Here is a 23,192-nt window from a genome sequence, read left to right on the forward strand (position 1 = left end):
CACCCCCATGTTGACCCCGCCCTCCATGTTGACTCCGCCCCCTCCATCAGCACCATCAACCCCAGACTGGCCAGTTCCCATGGCAACCTGTTCAGCGTGGGTGACGATGACGACAGGACGACGCCCCCCTCCGCCCCCCCTAGCGGTCGATATGGGAGCATGGGGCCCCGCCCACTAGGCCCCGCCCATCAGGAAGTAAACAACAACCTGGGTCCCGCCCCCCACCCGCTGTCGCACCACGTGGGGCCCCGCCCCCTGGACTACGCCTATAGACCACCAGGGCCACCGGGGGGCGCTGTGGGCCCCTACCCTGCTCTGTCCGGCCCCTCTGGACGATACCTGAGTAGAAGTATTCCTGTAAGTACTCTGAGTAGAAGTATTCCTGTAAGTGCTCTGAGTAGAAGTATTCCTGTAAGTGCTCTGAGTAGAAGTATTCCTGTAAGTGCTCTGAGTAGAAGTATTCTTGTAATACTCTGAGTAGAAGTATTCCTGTAAGTGCTCTGAGTAGAAGTATTCCTGTAAGTGCTCTGAGTAGAAGTATTCCTGTAAGTGCTCTGAGTAGAAGTATTCCTGTAAGTGCTCTGAGTAGAAGTATTCTTGTAATACTCTGAGTAGAAGTATTCCTGTAAGTGCTCTGAGTAGAAGTATTCTTGTAATACTCTGAGTAGAAGTATTCCTGTAAGTGCTCTGAGTAGAAGTATTCCTGTAAGTACTCTGAGTAGAAGTATTCTTGTAATACTCCGTGTAGAAGTATTCCTGTAAGTGCTCTGAGTAGAAGTATTCTTGTAATACTCTGAGTAGAAGTATTCCTGTAAGTGCTCTGAGTAGAAGTATTCCTGTAAGTGCTCTGAGTAGAAGTATTCTTGTAAGTACTCTGAGTAGAAGTATTGCTGTAAGTGCTCTGAGTAGAAGTATTCCTTTAAGTACTAATACTTATTACTGTTACTAACCCCCTGGAAGATACCTGAGTATAAGTATTCCTGTAAGTAATCTGAATTGAATGAATCTGAATACAACATGTTGGAGAAGATCAGAGAGGTAGGAGGAGTCAGATTATAGTGAGGTCAGAGATAGGAGGAGTCAGATTATTGAGTGTGAAAAAAGGAACAGTTTGTCTTTTTTCATTATAAATGAACAAAACTGTTTTTTCTTCTAGTCTCTCCAGTCAGACTACATTCAGTACTAGATCTGACACAACTACACTACCCATGATGCACTCCTACAAGAACTACACTACCCAGGATGCATCACTCCTACAATAACTACACTACCCAGGATGCATCACTCATACAAGAACTACACTACCCAGGATGCATCACTCCTACAATAACTACACTACCCATGATGCATCACTCCTAATAAGGACTACACTACCCATAATGCATCACTCCCATAAGAACTCTACTTCCCATGATGCCTTCTACACCCATAAGAACTACACTACCCATGATGCATCACTCCCATAAGAACTACACTATCCATGATGCCTTCTACACCCTTAAGAACTACACTACCCATGATGCCTTCTACACCCTTAAGAACTACACTACCCATGATGCCTTCTACACCCTTAAGAACTACACGACCCATGATGCCTTGCTGTGGTGTTTACAGTCTGTGATCAGGGATCACTTTGTACCTCTCACAGCTCCTCCCACTTTCTAATGTTCACCCAAGACAACCAATACAAAACCAAGACAAGCTCATCTCGCTGTTTACGGTTAATTAGATCTACAGAACATGTGGAGGAGTTATGAGAAGTTAATTAGATCTACAGAACATGTGGAGACGTTATGAGAGGTTATTAGATCTACACAACATGTGGAGACGTTATGAGAGGTTAATTAGATGTACACAACATGTGGAGACGTTATGAGAGGTTATTAGATCTACACAACATGTGGACCGGGTGTGTGAGTTGACACCCTGGCAGTAGCTTATGTTTTATTAATACTGTATGTAAATGAGCTGTATGTAAATGAAATATATGTAAATGATCTGTATGTAAATATAATGTAGTCGACACAAAATGAGTTTTGAAAAAGGTGAATATATTTAGTTTTAAAAGAAGATTTTATATTTCTGTACTTCATGAAGAAATTAGTATTTTTGTTGAGTGTTTCCTGTTTAAAATTATGTTTATAAATTATATTTTAGTTTAAAAAGCTGTTTGTAAATTATAATATTTTAGTTTTTGTGATGAGGTTTGTAGCAATACTTTAATGAAGTAATGTTTACTGAGCGAGTAAATCTGTAGTCTACTGTAATCTGTAATCCTGACCTGAGGTCAGTTGTCAGGCAGAAACCTTGTATCTCCATAATTCAACATGTTTTTTGGTAAATGTACAAGACACAAAAATAGTGAAAACAGCAGATCTACAAGCTCACATGGCATCATGTGAGCTTGTAGATCGTCTATTTTACAAACATTAGGAGAGTGAACGTGGTTAGATTAGGTTAGACTGGGCGTGGTTAGATTAAAGTGGGCGTGGTTAGGTTAGACCAGGTTAGAGAGTGGGCGTGGTTAGGTTAGAAAATGGGCGTGGTTAATGCTTCTTTTTTTCCATTTCCTGAGAAATGGATAGTTTTGGACGTACAGGGTTTCCTCCTGACATGAAATGTTCAGGGGCTTTTTACTAACATGATGATTGAAGGGACCATTTACCTCTGAGATGCTGAAGGAATGTAATGTAATGTACAACCACAGTGTGTTACTGATGTACAACCACAGTGTGTTACTGATGTACAACCACAGTGAGTCTGTTTTACATACAGTCTGTACTGTTACTGTACCGTTTGTATTTTTAAACATTATTTTGGGGCAGTTTTTGCTTGAAGAGAGAGAGAGAACAATCGTCTGAATTTACAAATGTTTTCGTAGTAGAAACACATAAAGCTACTGCTTAGCAGAAATGGAAATTCTAAAATATTTTTTAACCACTTAGTTTTCTACTAAAGGCTTTTACAGTAGATTTGGGTCCCAGAGATAAATAATAGCATCTGATGGATGTTTGAGAATCACTGAACTGAGTCTTTTAATTTGTTAATTAACGCTAATTAAACACATTTTGTTTTCCTGCTACCTCTAGATGTGCCTGTAAGACCCTTTAATACAACCAACACTCTCCGTTTTTAAGACACTAATGACCTTCTGGGGGAGGAAATAGCAGATCTACAAGCTACATAACGTGTCTATGTGTTGTGTAGCTTGTAGATCGGCTATTATTCCGGTGAAGGTATTTGGTATAAAGGGACAAAAAGGGTAGCCTGGTAAACCCCCCTCCCTCCGGAAATCTCATTTGCATTTGGTTTCAGGAAGGAGGGTCTGGGATTGCTCACAGAGTAAAGCTGCCCGAACCACTGCGCATACGAACCAATCAGCGGCTGCTAGGGGCGGGATCATCCAATCACCTGCCTAGTAGCTTGAAAAAATGAAACTCCGTCTGTCATCGATTCTGCGCCCGGAGTCTCAGATGCAAGTACGCTGTGAAACAAAATGTGTGTCGCAAGCTTCTTCCATTTGACGGAGTGAGGTTACAAAAAGGGAGGGTGGCCTAGCATAGACCCCTGAGGGACTTAAAAAGGGTTTACGTTGTTAATTAAGAGCTTAACGAGGCAGTGATTAATTAATCAACCAATAAACTGTTGATCTGAATATAAATGTATTCAAATAAAAGAAGCTGAATTGATTGTTTCTTCAGTTTACATTTTAAAATCACTGTTTAATTTACTGAGATTAAAGTTACATTTGGAGTATTTAGTAGTAGTATATTATAGTAGTATATTATAGTAGTATTTAGTAGTAGTATATTATTGTAGTATATAGTAGTAGTAGTAGTGTATAGTAGTATAGTAGTATATTATAGTAGTTCCTTTATTCATGAATGAGTTTTTTAAAATGTAGTTTTTATTGATTGAATACTTTATTAACATGCTTATTAACAGTAGTTACAGTCAAAGGAGCTGTTATTAATGTTATTGTTTTTAAAGATAATTAAATATTTATGCTAATAAGCCAACCTGTAAACATTCACATCACATAGAAAAATAACCAAGACAAAATATTTCCTTTGTTTTACTTCCTATGAGCCATGATGATGATGATGATGATGATGATGATGATGAAGATGATGATGATGATATCAATTATCTTATCTCCATATTTCAACTAGTTATGTTTTGTAGTGAATTAACACAATTCATCTTAAAGTACAACAGTGTCGCACACAGTGAAAATAGCAGATCTACAAGCTCACAACGTGTGTATTGTCTTCTAATTGTATGTATTACTGTAAAGACATTTCATACAGTAAGACATGTCTTCTTATTATATACATGTATTATAATTATTATTATAATTATTATCATTATTATTATCATTATTATTATTATTGTTGTTATTGTTATTATTATTATTATTATTATTATTATTATTATTATTGTTATTAAAGGATCTACACCATGAAGTTAAAAAATAATAATAATATTGAGTGTTCAAACTGGGGTATTTTTGGGGATAGAAGAGAGGTAGGGGAGACCAAAAACACACAAAAGAAGGAAAAGTGTAAAATTCATGGTGTATCCCTTTAACTAACTAACCAGACAAAATGATTTCTCCTCATTTTACAGCTCAATTTATAATATATGAGCAAAATATAGGCTTTGCTGCCTCCTTGTGGCGACAACGGCACATGTTAGCAGTGTAACATTACTGGTTATTTTAAAGCAATAAGTTTTAACTATGAATCTATTTATGTATGTATGTATGACTCTATTTAACTATGAATCTATTTATGTATGTATGTATGACTCTATTTAACTATGAATCTATTTATGTATTTATGTATGACTCTATTTAACTATGAATCATCAACAATAATAACTATAGTAAATGATAATAGTTTTATATGTTCCTAAACATCATTAAAAGACGCAGAAAGTTGTTTGTTTAGCAACTAAGTAACATGATTCTGGTTGTGGTTTCCGGTGTGTTACATTGAAATCGGTGACCTATCGACTTCTGTGACGTTCAGGAAGTAACCCAATTCTGGTTGAGATATCCGGTTTGTTACACAGAAATCGGCAATCTATCGAATTATATGACTGCTAGCCTGCTAGCGAGCTTTTCAAATGATGTAAAAAGTCCTGCATTTGTAGTAAAAATGTTCTTTATTTCATAATAATCCAACTATTAAGTAATTCATTACACAGTCGGCTGTACTTTAATACAAAGATAAAAACACGCAACGCTTAATAATAGTTATAAAGCAAAGACAAGGCTAACAATAGCTAAAGCTCATTGTTATGCTAACTTCATCTGTTTGTCGCCCTCATGTGGACAAAATGAATCACTACAAGTGTAATTGATTGGACACTTTATTAGCAGTTTAAGAACGAGATGACGCAATATGGCGCTAGTTTCAACAACATAAGCTGTTAGATCTACAAGCTCACAATGAGACGCGTTGTGAGCTTGTAGATCTGCTATTTTCGGCGCGCGACACCGTCGTAGAACAGAGCATCATGTTGACATGCTAACTGGCTAGGCTAGCTGCGTCAAGTTACACGTTAGTAACCATAACCGGACGTGGCCACAAGGACTACACTTAAGAACTACATGTTCCATACACCATGGGTCGCTAAAAGAACTACATTCTAATGACTACATTTCCCTTACACCATGGGTCTGTAGAACTACATTCTAAGGACTACATTTCCCATAAACCATGGGTCGCTAAAAGAACTACATTCTAAAGACTACATTTCCCATAAACCATGGGTCAAGCTTCACATCGTACGCCAGGAGAGCACTTCCGTCTCGTCAAAATAAAACAACATTATTTGTCAGGTCTCGCATCAAACGCAACTCGAACATTTCCGCTCATTTTTCAAAATAAATTAGTTTTAATGTTTACTTTATGCTCCGTTCTACGAACGTGTCGCCGAAAATAGCAGATCTACAAGCTCACAACGTGTCTCATTGTGAGCTTGTAGATCTTAACATCTTATATTGTAGAGACTAGCGTCATATTGCGTCATCTCGTTGTTATTTTATGTGAAAACTACCACGCCGACTTCAACCTGTAGTGATTCATTCTGTCCACATGAGGGCGACAAAGGCCGTGGAATACAACAGATGACTGGAGTCAGATGTTAAAGTGTTGTTAATATTTATCACTTTATTAGTTTAATGATTTACATCAATGTTGTGTTTTTATCCCGTGATGTTTGTTAGTTATTAGCTTATATTCTGGTTATATTTTTCATAATGCAGACAGGACAGGATCACATATATTAAAAATGTTTTTATTTGATATTTTATTCTATTGTCTTACTCATAAAACGCACTATGACGCATCTTTAATGAAACTGTTTCCAGATCACTTTTTGCGTGTGTGTGTGTGTGTGTGTGTGTGTGTGTGTGTGCGCGCGCGCGTGCGTGCGTGTGTGTGTGTGTGTGTGTGTGTGTGTGTGTGTGTGTGTGTGTGTGTGTGTGTGTGCGAGCAAGTGCGTGCGTGTGTGAGTTGTTTTGGGAGCGTTTGTTTTAAATCACTTCACCGTCCTGCACATCACCTGTTTAACACTGAATGCACTTCACTCACACACCTGATGATAATGAACACACACACACACACACACACACACACACACACACACACACACACACAATCATGTTTTCATGGAGTTTATTGTTCATAATGACATCAGTGATTTGTATGAAACAAAGTCTTCACAAAGAGACAGAGAGGAGAAGCTGTAGAGGTGAGTTTATCAACTATCAGTTTAGACTTTTCTGTTTCATGAAGAGAACTGAGAATAGAATGAATTATAACTTAGAGGTTAATAGAATGTATTCTAAGTATCTTAGAGGTTGATAGAATGTATTCTAAGTATCTTAGAGGTTAATAGAATGTATTCTAAGTATCTTAGAGGTTGATAGAATGTATTCTAAGTATCTTAGAGGTTGATAGAATGTATTCTAAGTATCTTAGATGTTGATAGAATGTATTCTAAGTATCTTAGAGATGTGAAAATGACTATAAGTCACATCTGCATCTTAGAGGTTGGATTGACCTGTAAGTAGATTGTGTGAAAAGAGATTTTAGATACAGATAGTCATTGTGTGTGTGTGTGTGTGTGTGTGTGTGTGTGTGTGTGTGTGTGTGTGTGTGTGTGTGTGTGTGTGTGTGTGTGTGTGTGTGTGTGTGTGTGTGTGTGTGTGTGTGTGTGTGTGTGTGTGTGTGTGTGGCTTTAAAAGCAGTGATAAGGAACATGCAGAGGTCTACTGTAGGAGGAGATGAGTTTCAGTTTATACATACTGTACCACTGGCTGCTATGTTTAAAGCTGCATTACACCTCAAGCAGACTGTAATCATCTAACCTTTTAATTGTCTGGTTCTGGTCTTATTTTGTTTATAAAGTGCATGTTATTCTTGTGAGACCCTCATAATTCCAGGCTCAAATTATTAGTATTTCCACCACCACCAATAATCATGATATAAGAGCAGCCATATCTGCACATACAAACCATGTTCACTGGAGCAGTGGAAGCTCAGTTTGTTGTGGGTATTTGTGTTGTTGTGGAGCATTTTAACAAAGTATAGATAACCTACAGTACAGTAGTGTCATGGCTGTAACTTGCTCTCTGTAATGTGATGCTGTTGCTGCATGGTGAACTATGGTATCATATAGTATAATGATATAATATAATGGTATCATATAGTATAATGATATAATATAATGGTATCATATAGTATAATGGTCTTATAGCCCTCCCACCTCTCACCACCAGCCGTCACTCTGCTCAACGCTCTGAATAGAGTGAGGAAACATTGTTGCAGCTGCATTTATTTTTAACCCTTAAAGAAGTCATAGATGTCTATTAGACTATTATGAAACAAAAGAATATAAAAATAATAAATGCAGTGAATTTAACTCACTAAGATGCTGTAATTTGAATCAGGTTGCATCAAACACATAAGGGTAATCTTCATGCACACAGTACAACATGTTAAAACAATCACACATCAAATGCTACAGGACAGGAGAAGATTATTGTGCCCACACATTATTCCATTTAGCTGTTTTAACGTTACAACGTTATGCCTTATAGCTGATACACATCCTAAAATAGTGCATCTCATCCTGCTTGTTGGTCCTTGTGTTGCACAGATGAGGAGAACCTTTACCATGTGTTGTTCTGCTTACAGAACCTGATCATATATATATGTATATATATGTACACTATGTCTCTGTGTTGTTATATGAGTCACTGGTTCTCAAAGTGTGGTCTGGGTTCTTTGAGGGGTTTCCTAATGTAACATTTGAAATGGAACCAAATGAACCCTTACAAATGGAACCACTTGGTTCCATGTGTACACTCTCAGAGTTACAGACCTCTAAGGGTCCATTTGGTTCCATTTGTACACTCTCAGAGTTACAGACCTGTAAGGGTCCATTTGGTTCCATGTGTACACTCTCAGAGTCACAGACCTGTAAGGGTCCATTTGGTTCCATGTGTACACTCTCAGAGTCACAGACCTGTAAGGGTCCATTTGGTTCCATTTGTACACTCTCAGAGTCACAGACCTGTAAGGGTCCATTTGGTTCCATGTGTACACTCTCAGAGTTACAGACCTGTAAGGGTCCATTTGGTTCCATGTGAACACTCTCAGAGTCACAGACCTGTAAGGGTCCATTTGGTTCCATGTGTACACTCTCAGAGTTACAGACCTGTAAGGGTCCATTTGGTTCCAAGTGTACACTCTCAGAGTCACAGACCTGTAAGGGTCCATTTGGTTACATTAGTACACTCTCAGAGTTATGGGGGTCATTGAAATAGTTCAGTCAGTGAGGGTTCCTTTATGAACACTTTCCATAAGTCAACATGATGCAGACTTTACTTAAAGGAATTACCCACAGTTCATAGCACCAGGGGACTCCTCCTCCTCCGGGCAAAGTATAAAACAGACTAACTGACGTCACACCAGTGAGACGTCAGTTAGTTTTCACGTTTTGAAGTTGACTTTGAGGAAGTGAAACCACATCCTCACATGAACTCACACAGTTCAGATCAGCTGCATCGTTTGTTTCAACGTCCCGTCTGAACATGAAGGTAAAATGTATTTACTTTATATCCTATAGCAGGAGATCTGATATTATGACTCATCAATCATTTGTAATATTAATGTTTGATGAGTAACTTATGTGACTGTAGCATCGTCAATGTCAGGTGAAACCGTTACGTTTCAGGAAATGTCACAATGTCACAATGTCACAACGTCACAGGCTGTGAGCTTGTTGATCGGCTATTTTCACTATTTTTCATGGATCAATACATGTAATGTAAATGTGAATCAACAGATGACAGAGTGAAGAAGTGACCAGGAGGGAGCTGTGTTGTCCTCAGTGGAGATCCTCAACACAAACACAGAGACCTGTCCAGGTGAGGAAGACAAAACATATCCACACAGAACAGACAGAATATTCTCAGTGATATTGTTGAACCGTAGGGAATTGTTTTAACAGAGACAGTGAGTGAGCACACACCACTACCAAACACATGATTGTGTAAAATGCATACATTACATATTCCTAAATTATTCTGTATCATAAACAGACAAGCAACAACAAAAAGCTCAGTTTGTTGATGCTACATGAGTGATAATAGTTAGATAAACAACAATAAATAGATAAACAACTATTTGACATACTGGCCTGGTCTGGTCGTATGGTCGTATGGGGGTTGAGGCATAAACTCACAATGGAAGGTCTGACAGGTTTAAAACTTTGTATAGTTAGATTGTAATTTACTTTATATCCTATAGCAGGAGATCTGACATTATGACTCATCAATCATTTGTAATATTAATGTTTGATGAGTAACTTATAATTATGTGACTGTAGCATCGTCGATGTCAGGTGAAACCGTTACGCTTCAGGAAATGTCACAACGTCACAGGCTGTGAGCTTGTTGATCGGCTATTTTCACTTGTATGACGAAGTAGAACATTCTTTTTTCTTACATGAAAAAGTTGAAATATGGTGATTGAAGAGATAACGGTTATATTGTTTTAAAATACATATTTAAGCCCCTTCCATCCCCGTAACAATTGCAGTAACTCATTTAGCTGTTTTAACATACTCACAACGTTATGCTTATAGCTGATACACATCCTATAACATCCTTGTGTTGCACAGATGAGGAGAACCTTCACCATGTGTTCTATATTATCAGTACCTGATAATATATATGTACACTGTATGTATGGTGGTTAGTAGGGTTTTCTCACTGTTCTCAAAGAGAGATATTTGTACTCAAGCTCACAATGAGTCACATTGTGAGCTTGTAGAACGGATAATGTTTGAATAGGCAAAGTATAAAACAGGCCATCATTGGGTAATGTATGTTTTGAATCAACAAAGAAACTAGTAAATACAGCTGTTAAATAATTGCAGTAGAAGGAAGTGGTTGTGGAGCTTCAAACCACTTCAGGGTCAATATTCATGTTGTGTTTGCTATGGTTTGATTGATTGAATACTTTATTAGTCAGAGATGTAAACAGCACAGAGGTACAGTAAAACATTTAGGATAAAAGGATAACGAACGGTTTAAAGGGTTAAGTGCTGGTTTACGAAAAGATCCGCCCCCACCTGCCTCTGATTGGCCGAACGCCCCCTTCTGTGACACACGTGGAAACTTGCCTTCTCTAAAATGGCGCCCGAAATACTGACGTCTCATAGCCGGAAGAAGCGTCTACCTTATATGTCTATGCTTGTGACCGGCTCGCTCAACTTGTTAAGCATGTGTGGAGGCATCTTCAGACAGGAAGTTGCAAAGACACCATAAACGTCTCACACAGGAAGATGCACAGAAACCACACGTCTCAGACAGGAAGTCACACACAGCTATAATCTGCCCTCCAACCTTCAGTTGTTTTTGTGGTTCAACGTCTTTTGAAGACACTGCAGGCTGTGGGCGATGAATGATTTATGTGTTTTACCCGTACAGACGTTGCAGATTACAGACAGTTTGAATGACAGAATGTGTTCAGAATGACATTCAGTATCAGACTGGGTCCATTATACATCCTGTACACGTTACAAAACAACATTAACATTAACCATCCAACCAGCGCTTTACCCATGGTGCTGAGAGGGAGACAGTGTAGGAGAGACAGACAATAGGGCAGCTGAGAGAGAGATAGACAGTGTAGTAGAGACAGACAGTAGGACAGCTGAGAGAGAGACAGTGTAGGAGAGACAGACAGTAGGACAGCTGAGAGACAGACAGTGTAGGAGAGACAGACAGGACAGCTGAGAGACAGACAGTGTAGGAGAGACAGACAGTAGGACAGCTGAGAGACAGACAGTGTAGGAGAGACAGACAGTAGGACAGCTGAGAGAGAGACAGTGTAGGAGAGACAGACAGTAGGACAGCTGAGAGACAGACAGTGTAGTAGAGACAGACAGTAGGACAGCTGAGAGAGAGACAGTGTAACAGAGACAGACAGTAGGACAGCTAAGAGACAGACAGTGTAGGAGAGACAGACAGTAGGAGAGCTGAGAGACAGACAGTGTAGGAGAGACAGACAGTAGGACAGCTAAGAGACAGACAGTGTAACAGAGACAGACAGTAGGACAGCTAAGAGACAGACAGTGTAACAGAGACAGACAGTAGGACAGCTAAGAGACAGACAGTGTAGGAGAGACAGACAGTAGGACAGCTGAGAGACAGACAGTGTAGGAGAGACAGACAGTAGGACAGCTGAGAGAGAGACAGTGTAGGAGAGACAGACAGTAGGACAGCTGAGAGAGAGACAGTGTAGGAGAGACAGACAGTAGGACAGCTGAGAGAGAGACAGTGTAGGAGAGACAAACAGTAGGACAGCTGAGAGACAGACAGTGTAGGAGAGACAGACAGTAGGACAGCTGAGAGACAGACAGTGTAACAGAGACAGACAGTAGGACAGCTAAGAGACAGACAGTGTAGGAGAGACAGACAGTAGGACAGCTGAGAGACAGACAGTGTAGGAGAGACAGACAGTAGGACAGCTGAGAGACAGACAGTGTAACAGAGACAGACAGTAGGACAGCTAAGAGACAGACAGTGTAGGAGAGACAGACAGTAGGACAGCTGAGAGAGAGACAGTGTAGGAGAGACAGACAGTAGGACAGCTGAGAGACAGACAGTGTAGGAGAGACAGACAGTAGGACAGCTGAGAGACAGACAGTGTAGGAGAGACAGACAGTAGGACAGCTGAGAGACAGACAGTGTAGGAGAGACAGACAGTAGGACAGCTGAGAGACAGACAGTGTAACAGAGACAGACAGTAGGACAGCTAAGAGACAGACAGTGTAGGAGAGACAGACAGTAGGACAGCTGAGAGACAGACAGTGTAGGAGAGACAGACAGTAGGACAGCTAAGAGACAGACAGTGTAGGAGAGACAGACAGTAGGACAGCTAAGAGACAGACAGTGTAGGAGAGACAGACAGTAGGACAGCTGAGAGACAGACAGTGTAGTAGAGACAGACAGTAGGACAGCTGAGAGAGAGACAGGGTAGGAGAGACAGACAGTAGGACAGCTAAGAGACAGACAGTGTAGGAGAGACAGACAGTAGGACAGCTGAGAGACAGACAGTGTAGGAGAGACAGACAGTAGGACAGCTAAGAGACAGACAGTGTAGTAGAGACAGACAGTAGGACAGCTGAGAGAGAGACAGGGTAGGAGAGACAGACAGTAGGACAGCTGAGAGACAGACAGTGTAGGAGAGACAGACAGTAGGACAGCTAAGAGACAGACAGTGTAGGAGAGACAGACAGTAGGACAGCTGAGAGACAGACAGTGTAACAGAGACAGACAGTAGGACAGCTAAGAGACAGACAGTGTAGGAGAGACAGACAGTAGGACAGCTGAGAGAGAGACAGTGTAACAGAGACAGACAGTAGGACAGCTGAGAGACAGACAGTGTAGGAGAGACAGACAGTAGGACAGCTGAGAGAGAGACAGTGTAGGAGAGACAGACAGTAGGACAGCTGAGAGACAGACAGTGTAGGAGAGACAGACAGTAGGACAGCTGAGAGACAGACAGTGTAGGAGAGACAGACAGTAGGACAGCTAAGAGACAGACAGTGTAGGAGAGACAGACAGTAGGACAGCTGAGAGACAGACAGTGTAGGAGAGACAGACAGTAGGACAGCTGAGAGACAGACAGTGTAACAGAGACAGACAGTAGGACAGCTGAGAGACAGACAGTGTAGGAGAGACAGACAGTAGGACAGCTGAGAGACAGACAGTGTAGGAGAGACAGACAGTAGGACAGCTGAGAGACAGACAGTGTAGGAGAGACAGACAGTAGGACAGCTAAGAGACAGACAGTGTAGGAGAGACAGACAGTAGGACAGCTGAGAGACAGACAGTGTAGGAGAGACAGACAGTAGGACAGCTGAGAGACAGACAGTGTAGGAGAGACAGACAGTAGGACAGCTGAGAGACAGACAGTGTAGGAGAGACAGACAGTAGGACAGCTGAGAGACAGACAGTGTAGGAGAGACAGACAGTAGGACAGCTGAGAGACAGACAGTGTAGGAGAGACAGACAGTAGGACAGCTGAGAGAGAGACAGTGTAGGAGAGACAGACAGTAGGACAGCTGAGAGACAGACAGTGTAGGAGAGACAGACAGTAGGACAGCTGAGAGACAGACAGTAGGAGAGCTGAGAGAGAGACAGTAGGACAGCTGAGAGACAGACAGTGTAGGAGAGACAGACAGTAGGACAGCTGAGAGACAGACAGTAGGAGAGCTGAGAGAGAGACAGTAGGACAGCTGAGAGACAGACAGTGTAACAGAGACAGACAGTAGGACAGCTGAGAGACAGACAGTGTAGGAGAGACAGACAGTAGGACAGCTGAGAGAGAGACAGTGTAGGAGAGACAGACAGTAGGACAGCTGAGAGACAGACAGTGTAGGAGAGACAGACAGTAGGACAGCTAAGAGACAGACAGTGTAGGAGAGACAGACAGTAGGACAGCTGAGAGACAGACAGTGTAGGAGAGACAGACAGTAGGACAGCTGAGAGACAGACAGTGTAACAGAGACAGACAGTAGGACAGCTGAGAGACAGACAGTGTAGGAGAGACAGACAGTAGGACAGCTGAGAGACAGACAGTGTAGGAGAGACAGACAGTAGGACAGCTGAGAGACAGACAGTGTAGGAGAGACAGACAGTAGGACAGCTAAGAGACAGACAGTGTAGGAGAGACAGACAGTAGGACAGCTGAGAGACAGACAGTGTAGGAGAGACAGACAGTAGGACAGCTGAGAGACAGACAGTGTAGGAGAGACAGACAGTAGGACAGCTGAGAGACAGACAGTGTAGGAGAGACAGACAGTAGGACAGCTGAGAGACAGACAGTGTAGGAGAGACAGACAGTAGGACAGCTGAGAGACAGACAGTAGGAGAGCTGAGAGACAGACAGTAGGACAGCTGAGAGACAGACAGTGTAGGAGAGACAGACAGTAGGACAGCTGAGAGACAGACAGTGTAGGAGAGACAGACAGTAGGACAGCTGAGAGACAGACAGTGTAGGAGAGACAGACAGTAGGACAGCTGAGAGACAGACAGTGTAACAGAGACAGACAGTAGGACAGCTAAGAGACAGACAGTGTAGGAGAGACAGACAGTAGGACAGCTGAGAGACAGACAGTGTAGGAGAGACAGACAGTAGGACAGCTAAGAGACAGACAGTGTAGGAGAGACAGACAGTAGGACAGCTAAGAGACAGACAGTGTAGGAGAGACAGACAGTAGGACAGCTGAGAGACAGACAGTGTAGTAGAGACAGACAGTAGGACAGCTGAGAGAGAGACAGGGTAGGAGAGACAGACAGTAGGACAGCTAAGAGACAGACAGTGTAGGAGAGACAGACAGTAGGACAGCTGAGAGACAGACAGTGTAGGAGAGACAGACAGTAGGACAGCTAAGAGACAGACAGTGTAGTAGAGACAGACAGTAGGACAGCTGAGAGAGAGACAGGGTAGGAAAGACAGACAGTAGGACAGCTGAGAGACAGACAGTGTAGGAGAGACAGACAGTAGGACAGCTAAGAGACAGACAGTGTAGGAGAGACAGACAGTAGGACAGCTGAGAGACAGACAGTGTAACAGAGACAGACAGTAGGACAGCTAAGAGACAGACAGTGTAGGAGAGACAGACAGTAGGACAGCTGAGAGAGAGACAGTGTAACAGAGACAGACAGTAGGACAGCTGAGAGACAGACAGTGTAGGAGAGACAGACAGTAGGACAGCTGAGAGAGAGACAGTGTAGGAGAGACAGACAGTAGGACAGCTGAGAGACAGACAGTGTAGGAGAGACAGACAGTAGGACAGCTGAGAGACAGACAGTGTAGGAGAGACAGACAGTAGGACAGCTAAGAGACAGACAGTGTAGGAGAGACAGACAGTAGGACAGCTGAGAGACAGACAGTGTAGGAGAGACAGACAGTAGGACAGCTGAGAGACAGACAGTGTAACAGAGACAGACAGTAGGACAGCTGAGAGACAGACAGTGTAGGAGAGACAGACAGTAGGACAGCTGAGAGACAGACAGTGTAGGAGAGACAGACAGTAGGACAGCTGAGAGACAGACAGTGTAGGAGAGACAGACAGTAGGACAGCTAAGAGACAGACAGTGTAGGAGAGACAGACAGTAGGACAGCTGAGAGACAGACAGTGTAGGAGAGACAGACAGTAGGACAGCTGAGAGACAGACAGTGTAGGAGAGACAGACAGTAGGACAGCTGAGAGACAGACAGTGTAGGAGAGACAGACAGTAGGACAGCTGAGAGACAGACAGTGTAGGAGAGACAGACAGTAGGACAGCTGAGAGACAGACAGTGTAGGAGAGACAGACAGTAGGACAGCTGAGAGAGAGACAGTGTAGGAGAGACAGACAGTAGGACAGCTGAGAGACAGACAGTGTAGGAGAGACAGACAGTAGGACAGCTGAGAGACAGACAGTAGGAGAGCTGAGAGAGAGACAGTAGGACAGCTGAGAGACAGACAGTGTAGGAGAGACAGACAGTAGGACAGCTGAGAGACAGACAGTAGGAGAGCTGAGAGAGAGACAGTAGGACAGCTGAGAGACAGACAGTGTAACAGAGACAGACAGTAGGACAGCTGAGAGACAGACAGTGTAGGAGAGACAGACAGTAGGACAGCTGAGAGAGAGACAGTGTAGGAGAGACAGACAGTAGGACAGCTGAGAGACAGACAGTGTAGGAGAGACAGACAGTAGGACAGCTGAGAGACAGACAGTGTAGGAGAGACAGACAGTAGGACAGCTAAGAGACAGACAGTGTAGGAGAGACAGACAGTAGGACAGCTGAGAGACAGACAGTGTAACAGAGACAGACAGTAGGACAGCTGAGAGACAGACAGTGTAGGAGAGACAGACAGTAGGACAGCTGAGAGACAGACAGTGTAGGAGAGACAGACAGTAGGACAGCTGAGAGACAGACAGTGTAGGAGAGACAGACAGTAGGACAGCTAAGAGACAGACAGTGTAGGAGAGACAGACAGTAGGACAGCTGAGAGACAGACAGTGTAGGAGAGACAGACAGTAGGACAGCTGAGAGACAGACAGTGTAGGAGAGACAGACAGTAGGACAGCTGAGAGACAGTGTAGGAGAGACAGACAGTAGGACAGCTCATAACATTCAGATACATGGAGTATCAGGTGTAGTTCCTGTGGGGCCCAGGCACCGGCCTCGAATGCTATCAATCCATTGAATGGGCGAGTAGGCGACATACTAACCTACCATTTATCAGACCATTCATTGGGTGTAATCAGTAGATACTGAACTACCCGGAGGCAGAGCCGTCCCCACAACATGATCTACCATTCTGTGTCCATTGGTACATAACTTGGGCGGCACTGAGTAGGCTCAAGCGAACATCACACGTTCGGGACAGCAACTCGCTCGCTTTAGTTCGCTCGGTGGTGCTTCACGTGGCTCCAGTTCGCTTGAGACTGTGCTCCTCCGTCATGGTCCAAAACTAGACGTTATATAAGTCATCTCTGTCGGTAGATCAGTATGTCCTGATTACACCCAATGAATGGTCTGATAAAACGTGATAATGACCCATTCAGTGCATTGATAGCATCCGAATGGGCTGGTCCAGGGGTACAAAGGTCAGGGGGTCTTCAATTTGAATTGATTTTTAAAACAGTATTTTATTTTGAATACTTGTGTACTTTTGTAACAGTTACATCACTCTACACCGTCTTCTCACATCTAGAGAGACAAATCCTATGTGAGAATGTTGTAGAATACAGCTCAGCAAAGCTCCAGACCCTGTGTTGATATAAAACAGCATTAAAATCAGTCACACATCCAAGTATACAATGTAACCTAGACTTCCAGGTTAGATCAGTGAGACGTCAGATGGTTCTCATGTTTTTGAAGTTGACTTTGAGGAAGTTAAACCACATCCTCACATGAACTCACACAGTTCAGATCAGCTGCATCGTTTCTTTCAACGTCTGTTCTGCACATGAAGGTAAAATGTCTTTACTTTATATCCGCATGTGAATTCACCAGAATACTAGCACCATACTAGCAGGAGATAATACAAATGTTTGATGAGTCATTTATTTGACCGCAGAAATACCTAAGACAGTTATATTCTATAAACAAGGGGCGGGGGGCGGTAGTGTGTATTAGACAGGTTATTAGTTAGTTTGGTTGAGGGGTGTGTGTGTGTGTGTGTGTGTGTGTGTGTGTGTGTGTGTGTGTGTGTGTGTGTGTGTGTGTGTGTGTGTGTGTGTGTGTGTGTGTGTGTGTGTGTGTGTGTGTGTGTGTGTGTGTGTGTGTGTGTGTGTGTGTGTGTGTGTGTGTGTGTGTGCGCGCGTGGTTTTGTGAAAGTTTTTTTTTCAAGTTCCCTTTCTTCACCTCAGAGAACAGTTGTTGCTTAATGTTCAGTCACGCTGCTCACATACGTAGGACTGAGATTTCAGTTCCTTCTTTTTCTCGGTTGGGAAAGTCTAGTCAAATGATTTGTGTTTTTTATAGAATACAGCTATAGGACGGACGGACAGACAGGGGGCAAAACATACTCTCTCGCCATGCCTTTCGGCCTGGTGGAGACAACAACACATGTTCAGAGTTCAGACGTTGCTACATTCCTGCTTGGGTGTTTTTTTAATTAATTAATTTGGCAGGGATTTTCCAAGATATGATCTTGTAAATGTTTAGGACAAAAAGGGAAACCTTAGTGAGTCCCACAGGGGAAATTCAGTTTCAGCTTAACCCAGCTGATGGCTGCTCAGATGTACAGTAACTGTACAACACACTGTCTGGCTTTTAACTCACTGCACTATATACACCATAACTAGTGTTAATGATGAGTGATGACACAAAGACACAACTAGTGTTAATGATGCTGACACAAAGACTATGCACATTACTGTATAGTTGAACTTCCAATACCTCCCCCCCAGCCCAGCACTGCTTTACATTATAACTACATAATGCTACAACATGTAGTTAACCTGACCATTTAGATTACTTTATGTATCCTTAGTATGAGTTTCCTCTGTTTATTCTTTTCTTATACTGCACCCTGCTGGTCAGATGGATTTAGTCTTTTCATGTTCTTGTAGTCAGTGTCTATGTGAGTCTAAACATACTGTCTATCTTCTCCTCACTTGTTGTCACATCGTTGCTCAATCAATGACTGAATGTCTTTATTTTTAATTATATACTTATGATTCTCACCTTCTTTGCTCTAAACTGCAGCACTGATGGTAGTTTATTTAATGGTTTTACTAATTGCATTAATAATTGTTCAACAATGTTGAGGGCTGTGCTGTGTTCTTTGATCAGGTGCTGCTGTTCCGTTGCCCCCCCCCCCCCCCCCCCTCAGCCAGGCTGCATAGCAGGCAGGCTTTTACTTTACTATTTCCAAATTTCAAAATATTGTACTTTTTACTCCACTACAATTTTAAAACTTCAGTTACTTTGTAGATTTTCATTATTATTACAAAACATGCATTAACCACTTCAGCCATTTATATATTTTGGCTGTTTGAAAATGGCAGATCTACAGGTCTGAAGGTCTGCTATTTTCAATGGATTTGTTTACAATTCATACATTTGAAAACGTATTAAATGGGACATTGCCTGATTCACATGAAGTGTGTGTGTGTGTGTGTGTGTGTGTGTGTGTGTGTGTGTGTGTGTGTGTGTGTGTGTGTGTGTGTGTGTGTGTGTGTGTGTGTGTGTGTGTGTGTCATGCTTCAGAATTGCACTCGCTCCGGAGGCCACACACCTTGAACCCAAACACGGCCGTCTTGAGTGACAGCGATGCGTCCACTTCAAATGCATCGCCATCCTGAGTATTTACTATGTTTTTATTCTATATATATATATTACATCTACAGTGGTTAGCACTTGATAACGGCAGTAATACCATCTGAGTGCCTCTGTGGTACCACAGAGGCACCACCACTACTTGGTGGTGCCACATTTGACACCTTTTTTTTAGGTGTAGTGTGGCTGATCGGCCACGATGTGGCGCATGTGAGTCCATGAACCCTACAGTACATTATTAGCAACAGGGGAAGGGTGAATGCATTTCAAAGTGATTGTTATTTTTATTTTTTGTAAACATAGAAAATAATGCAGTCCTTAGGATGAATTCAAAAGCAATTGTTTCTTTAAACACAACTGTGTTTCATGGTGGAAGAAGTACACAGACATTTTACTTAAGTAAAAGTAGCAATACCACAATATAAAAATACTCTATTACAACTAATAGGCCTGTGTTCAAAATGTTACTTGAGTAAAAGTACAAAAGTATTGGCATCAAAATATACTTAAAGTACCAAAAGTAAAAGTACTAAAATATTTGAAAGTAGCCGATCTACAAGCTTGTAGATCGGCTATTTTCAAATGGCTGTGGTATAAAATAGGGCTAAAGTGGTTAATGTATATGTTTTATAATATAATCTGCAAAGTCACTAGTAACTAAAGTTTTCAAATAATTGTAGTGGAGTAAATTACAATATTTGCCTCTGCAGATGTAGTGGAGTGGAAGTAAAACTACAGTAATACTCCAGTAAAATAAAAAAAACACCTCAACATTATTCACTAAATTCTGTGCGCCTCAAACTGGAATTGAACCCTGCTCTGCAAATAGTAAGGCCACTCTCTACTCCATTACACTACTGGTGCAGTAATAAGTGTATGGGGTCAGGACGTGTCACTTTCTCTATGTTCTGTGCACTACTCCTTGGAAAGTCAGAGATAAAAAGCTTGCAGTTCCCAAAGCTGCTACTGTCTGAAAGCAGTAACTAGTAACTATAGTAGTCAACTAAAAGTAAAATTTCAATAAAATGCATTATAAACTACTGTCCGGCACAATTATATTGTTTTAGAATGTGAAACAGAGTTAAATGAACACAGGAGAGTATAATGTACTAACTAACTAAGGACCCCAATTTAAACAAGCCATATGGCTTTCTTATTCCTATTTAGCAGCCAGCTTCCTATTTAGTCGACCTTGGATTTGAACTGTACTTTCATGTGCTTTTTGTCTGCAAACTTATAAATAAAGTATTCAATCAATCAATCAAAAAAAATGGCATGGTTGGAAAAACAGAGAGAGAATGAGAGAGTTTTCATCTGAAGAATTACTGGGGATCCACAGAAAATCTCTGCTATCAGTCTGTCTGTCAACGACATGCAATGACATGCAAATTAACTGGTTTAACACCTGGGCCAGGGTCTTTTGTTTGTCTCTAGGTCACCACAATGGACTCAGGAGCCCAGGAGTTGTGCCCTCCCCCCACACACTCACAAGCACACTTTTATTTTTTACTACATGTGTTCAATTGCAGTTTGTTTTCATTAGATTTTTAAGTGGATTTGCTAGTTTAGTTTTTAGTTTGTGAAAAGGCTTAGTTTTAGTTGAGTTTTTAAATTAGTTTCAGTGTTTGTGTTAGTTACTTTAGTTTGTGTAGTCACGATCTGCGCGGCCGTAAAAGTGCTCTAAACTCTGTCTGTAATCACCCAATAATGAATTCCTAAGACTTGGAGTCAGTTGTATTATTTGTAAGGGTAGTCAGGGGCAATATTCAACAAGCTCAGAATAGTGAAAATGCTCACAACACGTTGCATTGCTACAACTGCTGTTGTCATCGGCTGTGTGGAGACAGAAATGAAAACTGATTCTGAATTTTTGCTTAATCATTCTGAATCAGCTTTGCTATACATTCATCAAAAGTTATGAAAGTTCTAATGAAAGAACGGGACTCAACTGGTGACGTTGACAGAGAAGCATCAGAAAGATTCATCAGACTTACAAACATCCCATCAGAGAGAATTAGATGCATTTGGGGTTGACCTTAAAAAGGCAGTCGATGCCCAGTTAGTACTGAAGACAGAGAGATGTAATGAAAACAAAGTGCAAGTCATTTAATTGTTAATAATTTGACCTCTCTGTACAGTTACATTACTGTAGAGTCATTGTGTCAACTAATAACAGATCATAAGAAAATGCATCTTGACCTACAGTACCATTTTGATTGTTTGACAACCAACAACTAGCTCATTTTAAATAACACAACCGTCCCTATGGGATCTAAACTCCATCCATGTGTGGTCAAAGTGGCAAATAAAATCTCTTTTTGACATTCCTGGCTGACACTCATTTAGATAGACATGGCATGCGTTTAAAACATTGACTAGACAGTAAAGACTCATTATAATCTACAAAGAACTCAGCTCTATACAATCATATTTATACCGTAGGCTACTCTTTAAATAGAAATCCTAATTTTATTTGACCTTTACAAAAAATGAATAAAACCTAATAAAATGCATATTCTTTAATAAAAATACACTAAATGCCTTTAGTTTACAGCCTATATTCCCTAAGGCTATACATAGGCTAGATCAAGTAAATAGAATTGTTGTTGTTGGTTATCAAACAATGGTACTGTAGGTCAAGATGCATTTTCTTATGATCTGTTATTAGTTGACACAATGACTCTACAGTAATGTAACTGTTCTGAGAGGTCAAATTCTTAACAATTAAATGACCTTAACCATATTTCTGTTGTGCTTATCTTAATTTCATGGGCTCAACATTCTTGTCTATCAATGGTAAAACTTGTTACTATTATCTAATTAAATATAGTTTTGCTTAAAAGTAATCCAAAAGTAACTGAAAGTAGCTAGTAGTTACTTTTTAAATGGAGTAATCAGGATTAAGTTACTGACTACATTTTTAGCAAGTAACTTGTAACTGAAGGGGATTCCTTCGACAGGATGTGTGCATTAGCATAACCTGTTTAGGCTTGGTAGATCAAAATTCACTTCAAGATCCCCTCCCCCTTACCTCAAATCTCCCTCTCTCTCTTCCAATCCAGAAACTAAAGCAATGCTGTGTACCAGTTTAAACACTATAGGCCTATCTTTAAAGTGGCAAAGATCGGCTACTTTCAAAGATTTTAGTACTTTTACTTTTGGTACTTTAAGTATATTTTGATGCCTTTGTACTTTTACTCAAGTAACATTTCACTGTTTCAGCTGGAAGTGAGATGCCCCATTCTGTGTGTGTCTTGTGATCTCATATAGCCATTATATCAACTGTACCAGTAGTATAGTGGTTAGTGTATTGTTCTCTGAATTTGGAGGCCTGGGTACGATCCCTACTTGGGTTGCTTAGAACCTTGGGGAAAATGTTGAGGTTTTGTTTTACTTTAATGGAGTATTACTGCACTTTTACTTCTACTCCACTACATCAGCAGAGGCAAATATTGTACTTTTACTCCACTACAATTATTTGAAAGCTTTAGATACTTTGCAGAAATAAATTGTTATATTATTAAACATATATATTAACCACTTTAGCCATATTTTATACCACGGCCATTTGGAAATAGCCAATCTACAAGCTAGCTACTTTCAAACATTTTAGTACTTTTACTTTTGGTACTTTAAGTATATTTTGATGCCAATACCTTTGTACTTTTACTCAAGTAACATTTCACTGTTTCAACTGGAAGTGATATGCCCCATTCTGTGTGTAGTAAGGTGTGATCTCATACAGGCATCATGTTAACTGTATTGGTAGTGTAGTGGTTAGTGATTTGTTCTCTGAATTTGGAGTTCTGGGTACGATCC

At 41.1% G+C, this 23,192-nt stretch overlaps 2 protein-coding genes across 5 annotated transcripts in view; both read left to right on the plus strand.

Annotated features, from left to right (window-relative positions):
• Window positions 1-3,593, plus strand: part of cdc14ab (cell division cycle 14Ab) — a 36,365-nt gene extending 32,772 nt beyond the window's left edge. Inside the window, exons 14-15 of the mRNA XM_080429905.1 lie at window positions 51-357; window positions 1,157-3,593. Of these exons, the coding sequence (XP_080286031.1) occupies window positions 51-357; window positions 1,157-1,186 (337 nt within the window). The 3' untranslated portion in view covers window positions 1,187-3,593. The remainder of the gene's footprint in view (window positions 1-50; window positions 358-1,156) is intronic.
• A 5,450-nt stretch (window positions 3,594-9,043) lies between these two features.
• The window catches only part of LOC308086266 (uncharacterized protein), a 63,602-nt gene continuing 49,453 nt past the window's right edge, over window positions 9,044-23,192 (plus strand). For 3 of the 4 annotated variants that reach the window (XM_080429735.1, XM_080429739.1, XM_080429738.1), the window contains exons 1-2: window positions 9,044-9,115; window positions 9,364-9,445. The gene's annotated coding sequence lies outside the window, so the exon portion shown is untranslated. Of the gene's footprint in view, window positions 9,116-9,363; window positions 9,446-19,348; window positions 19,400-23,192 lie in introns of those variants that run through there. The other variant, XM_080429736.1, reaches the window with a different exon arrangement.

The sequence above is a fragment of the Gymnoscopelus braueri genome, assembly GCF_963280865.1.
Source record: "Gymnoscopelus braueri genome assembly, chromosome: 6".
NCBI classification, from domain to species: Eukaryota; Metazoa; Chordata; class Actinopteri; order Myctophiformes; family Myctophidae; genus Gymnoscopelus; species Gymnoscopelus braueri.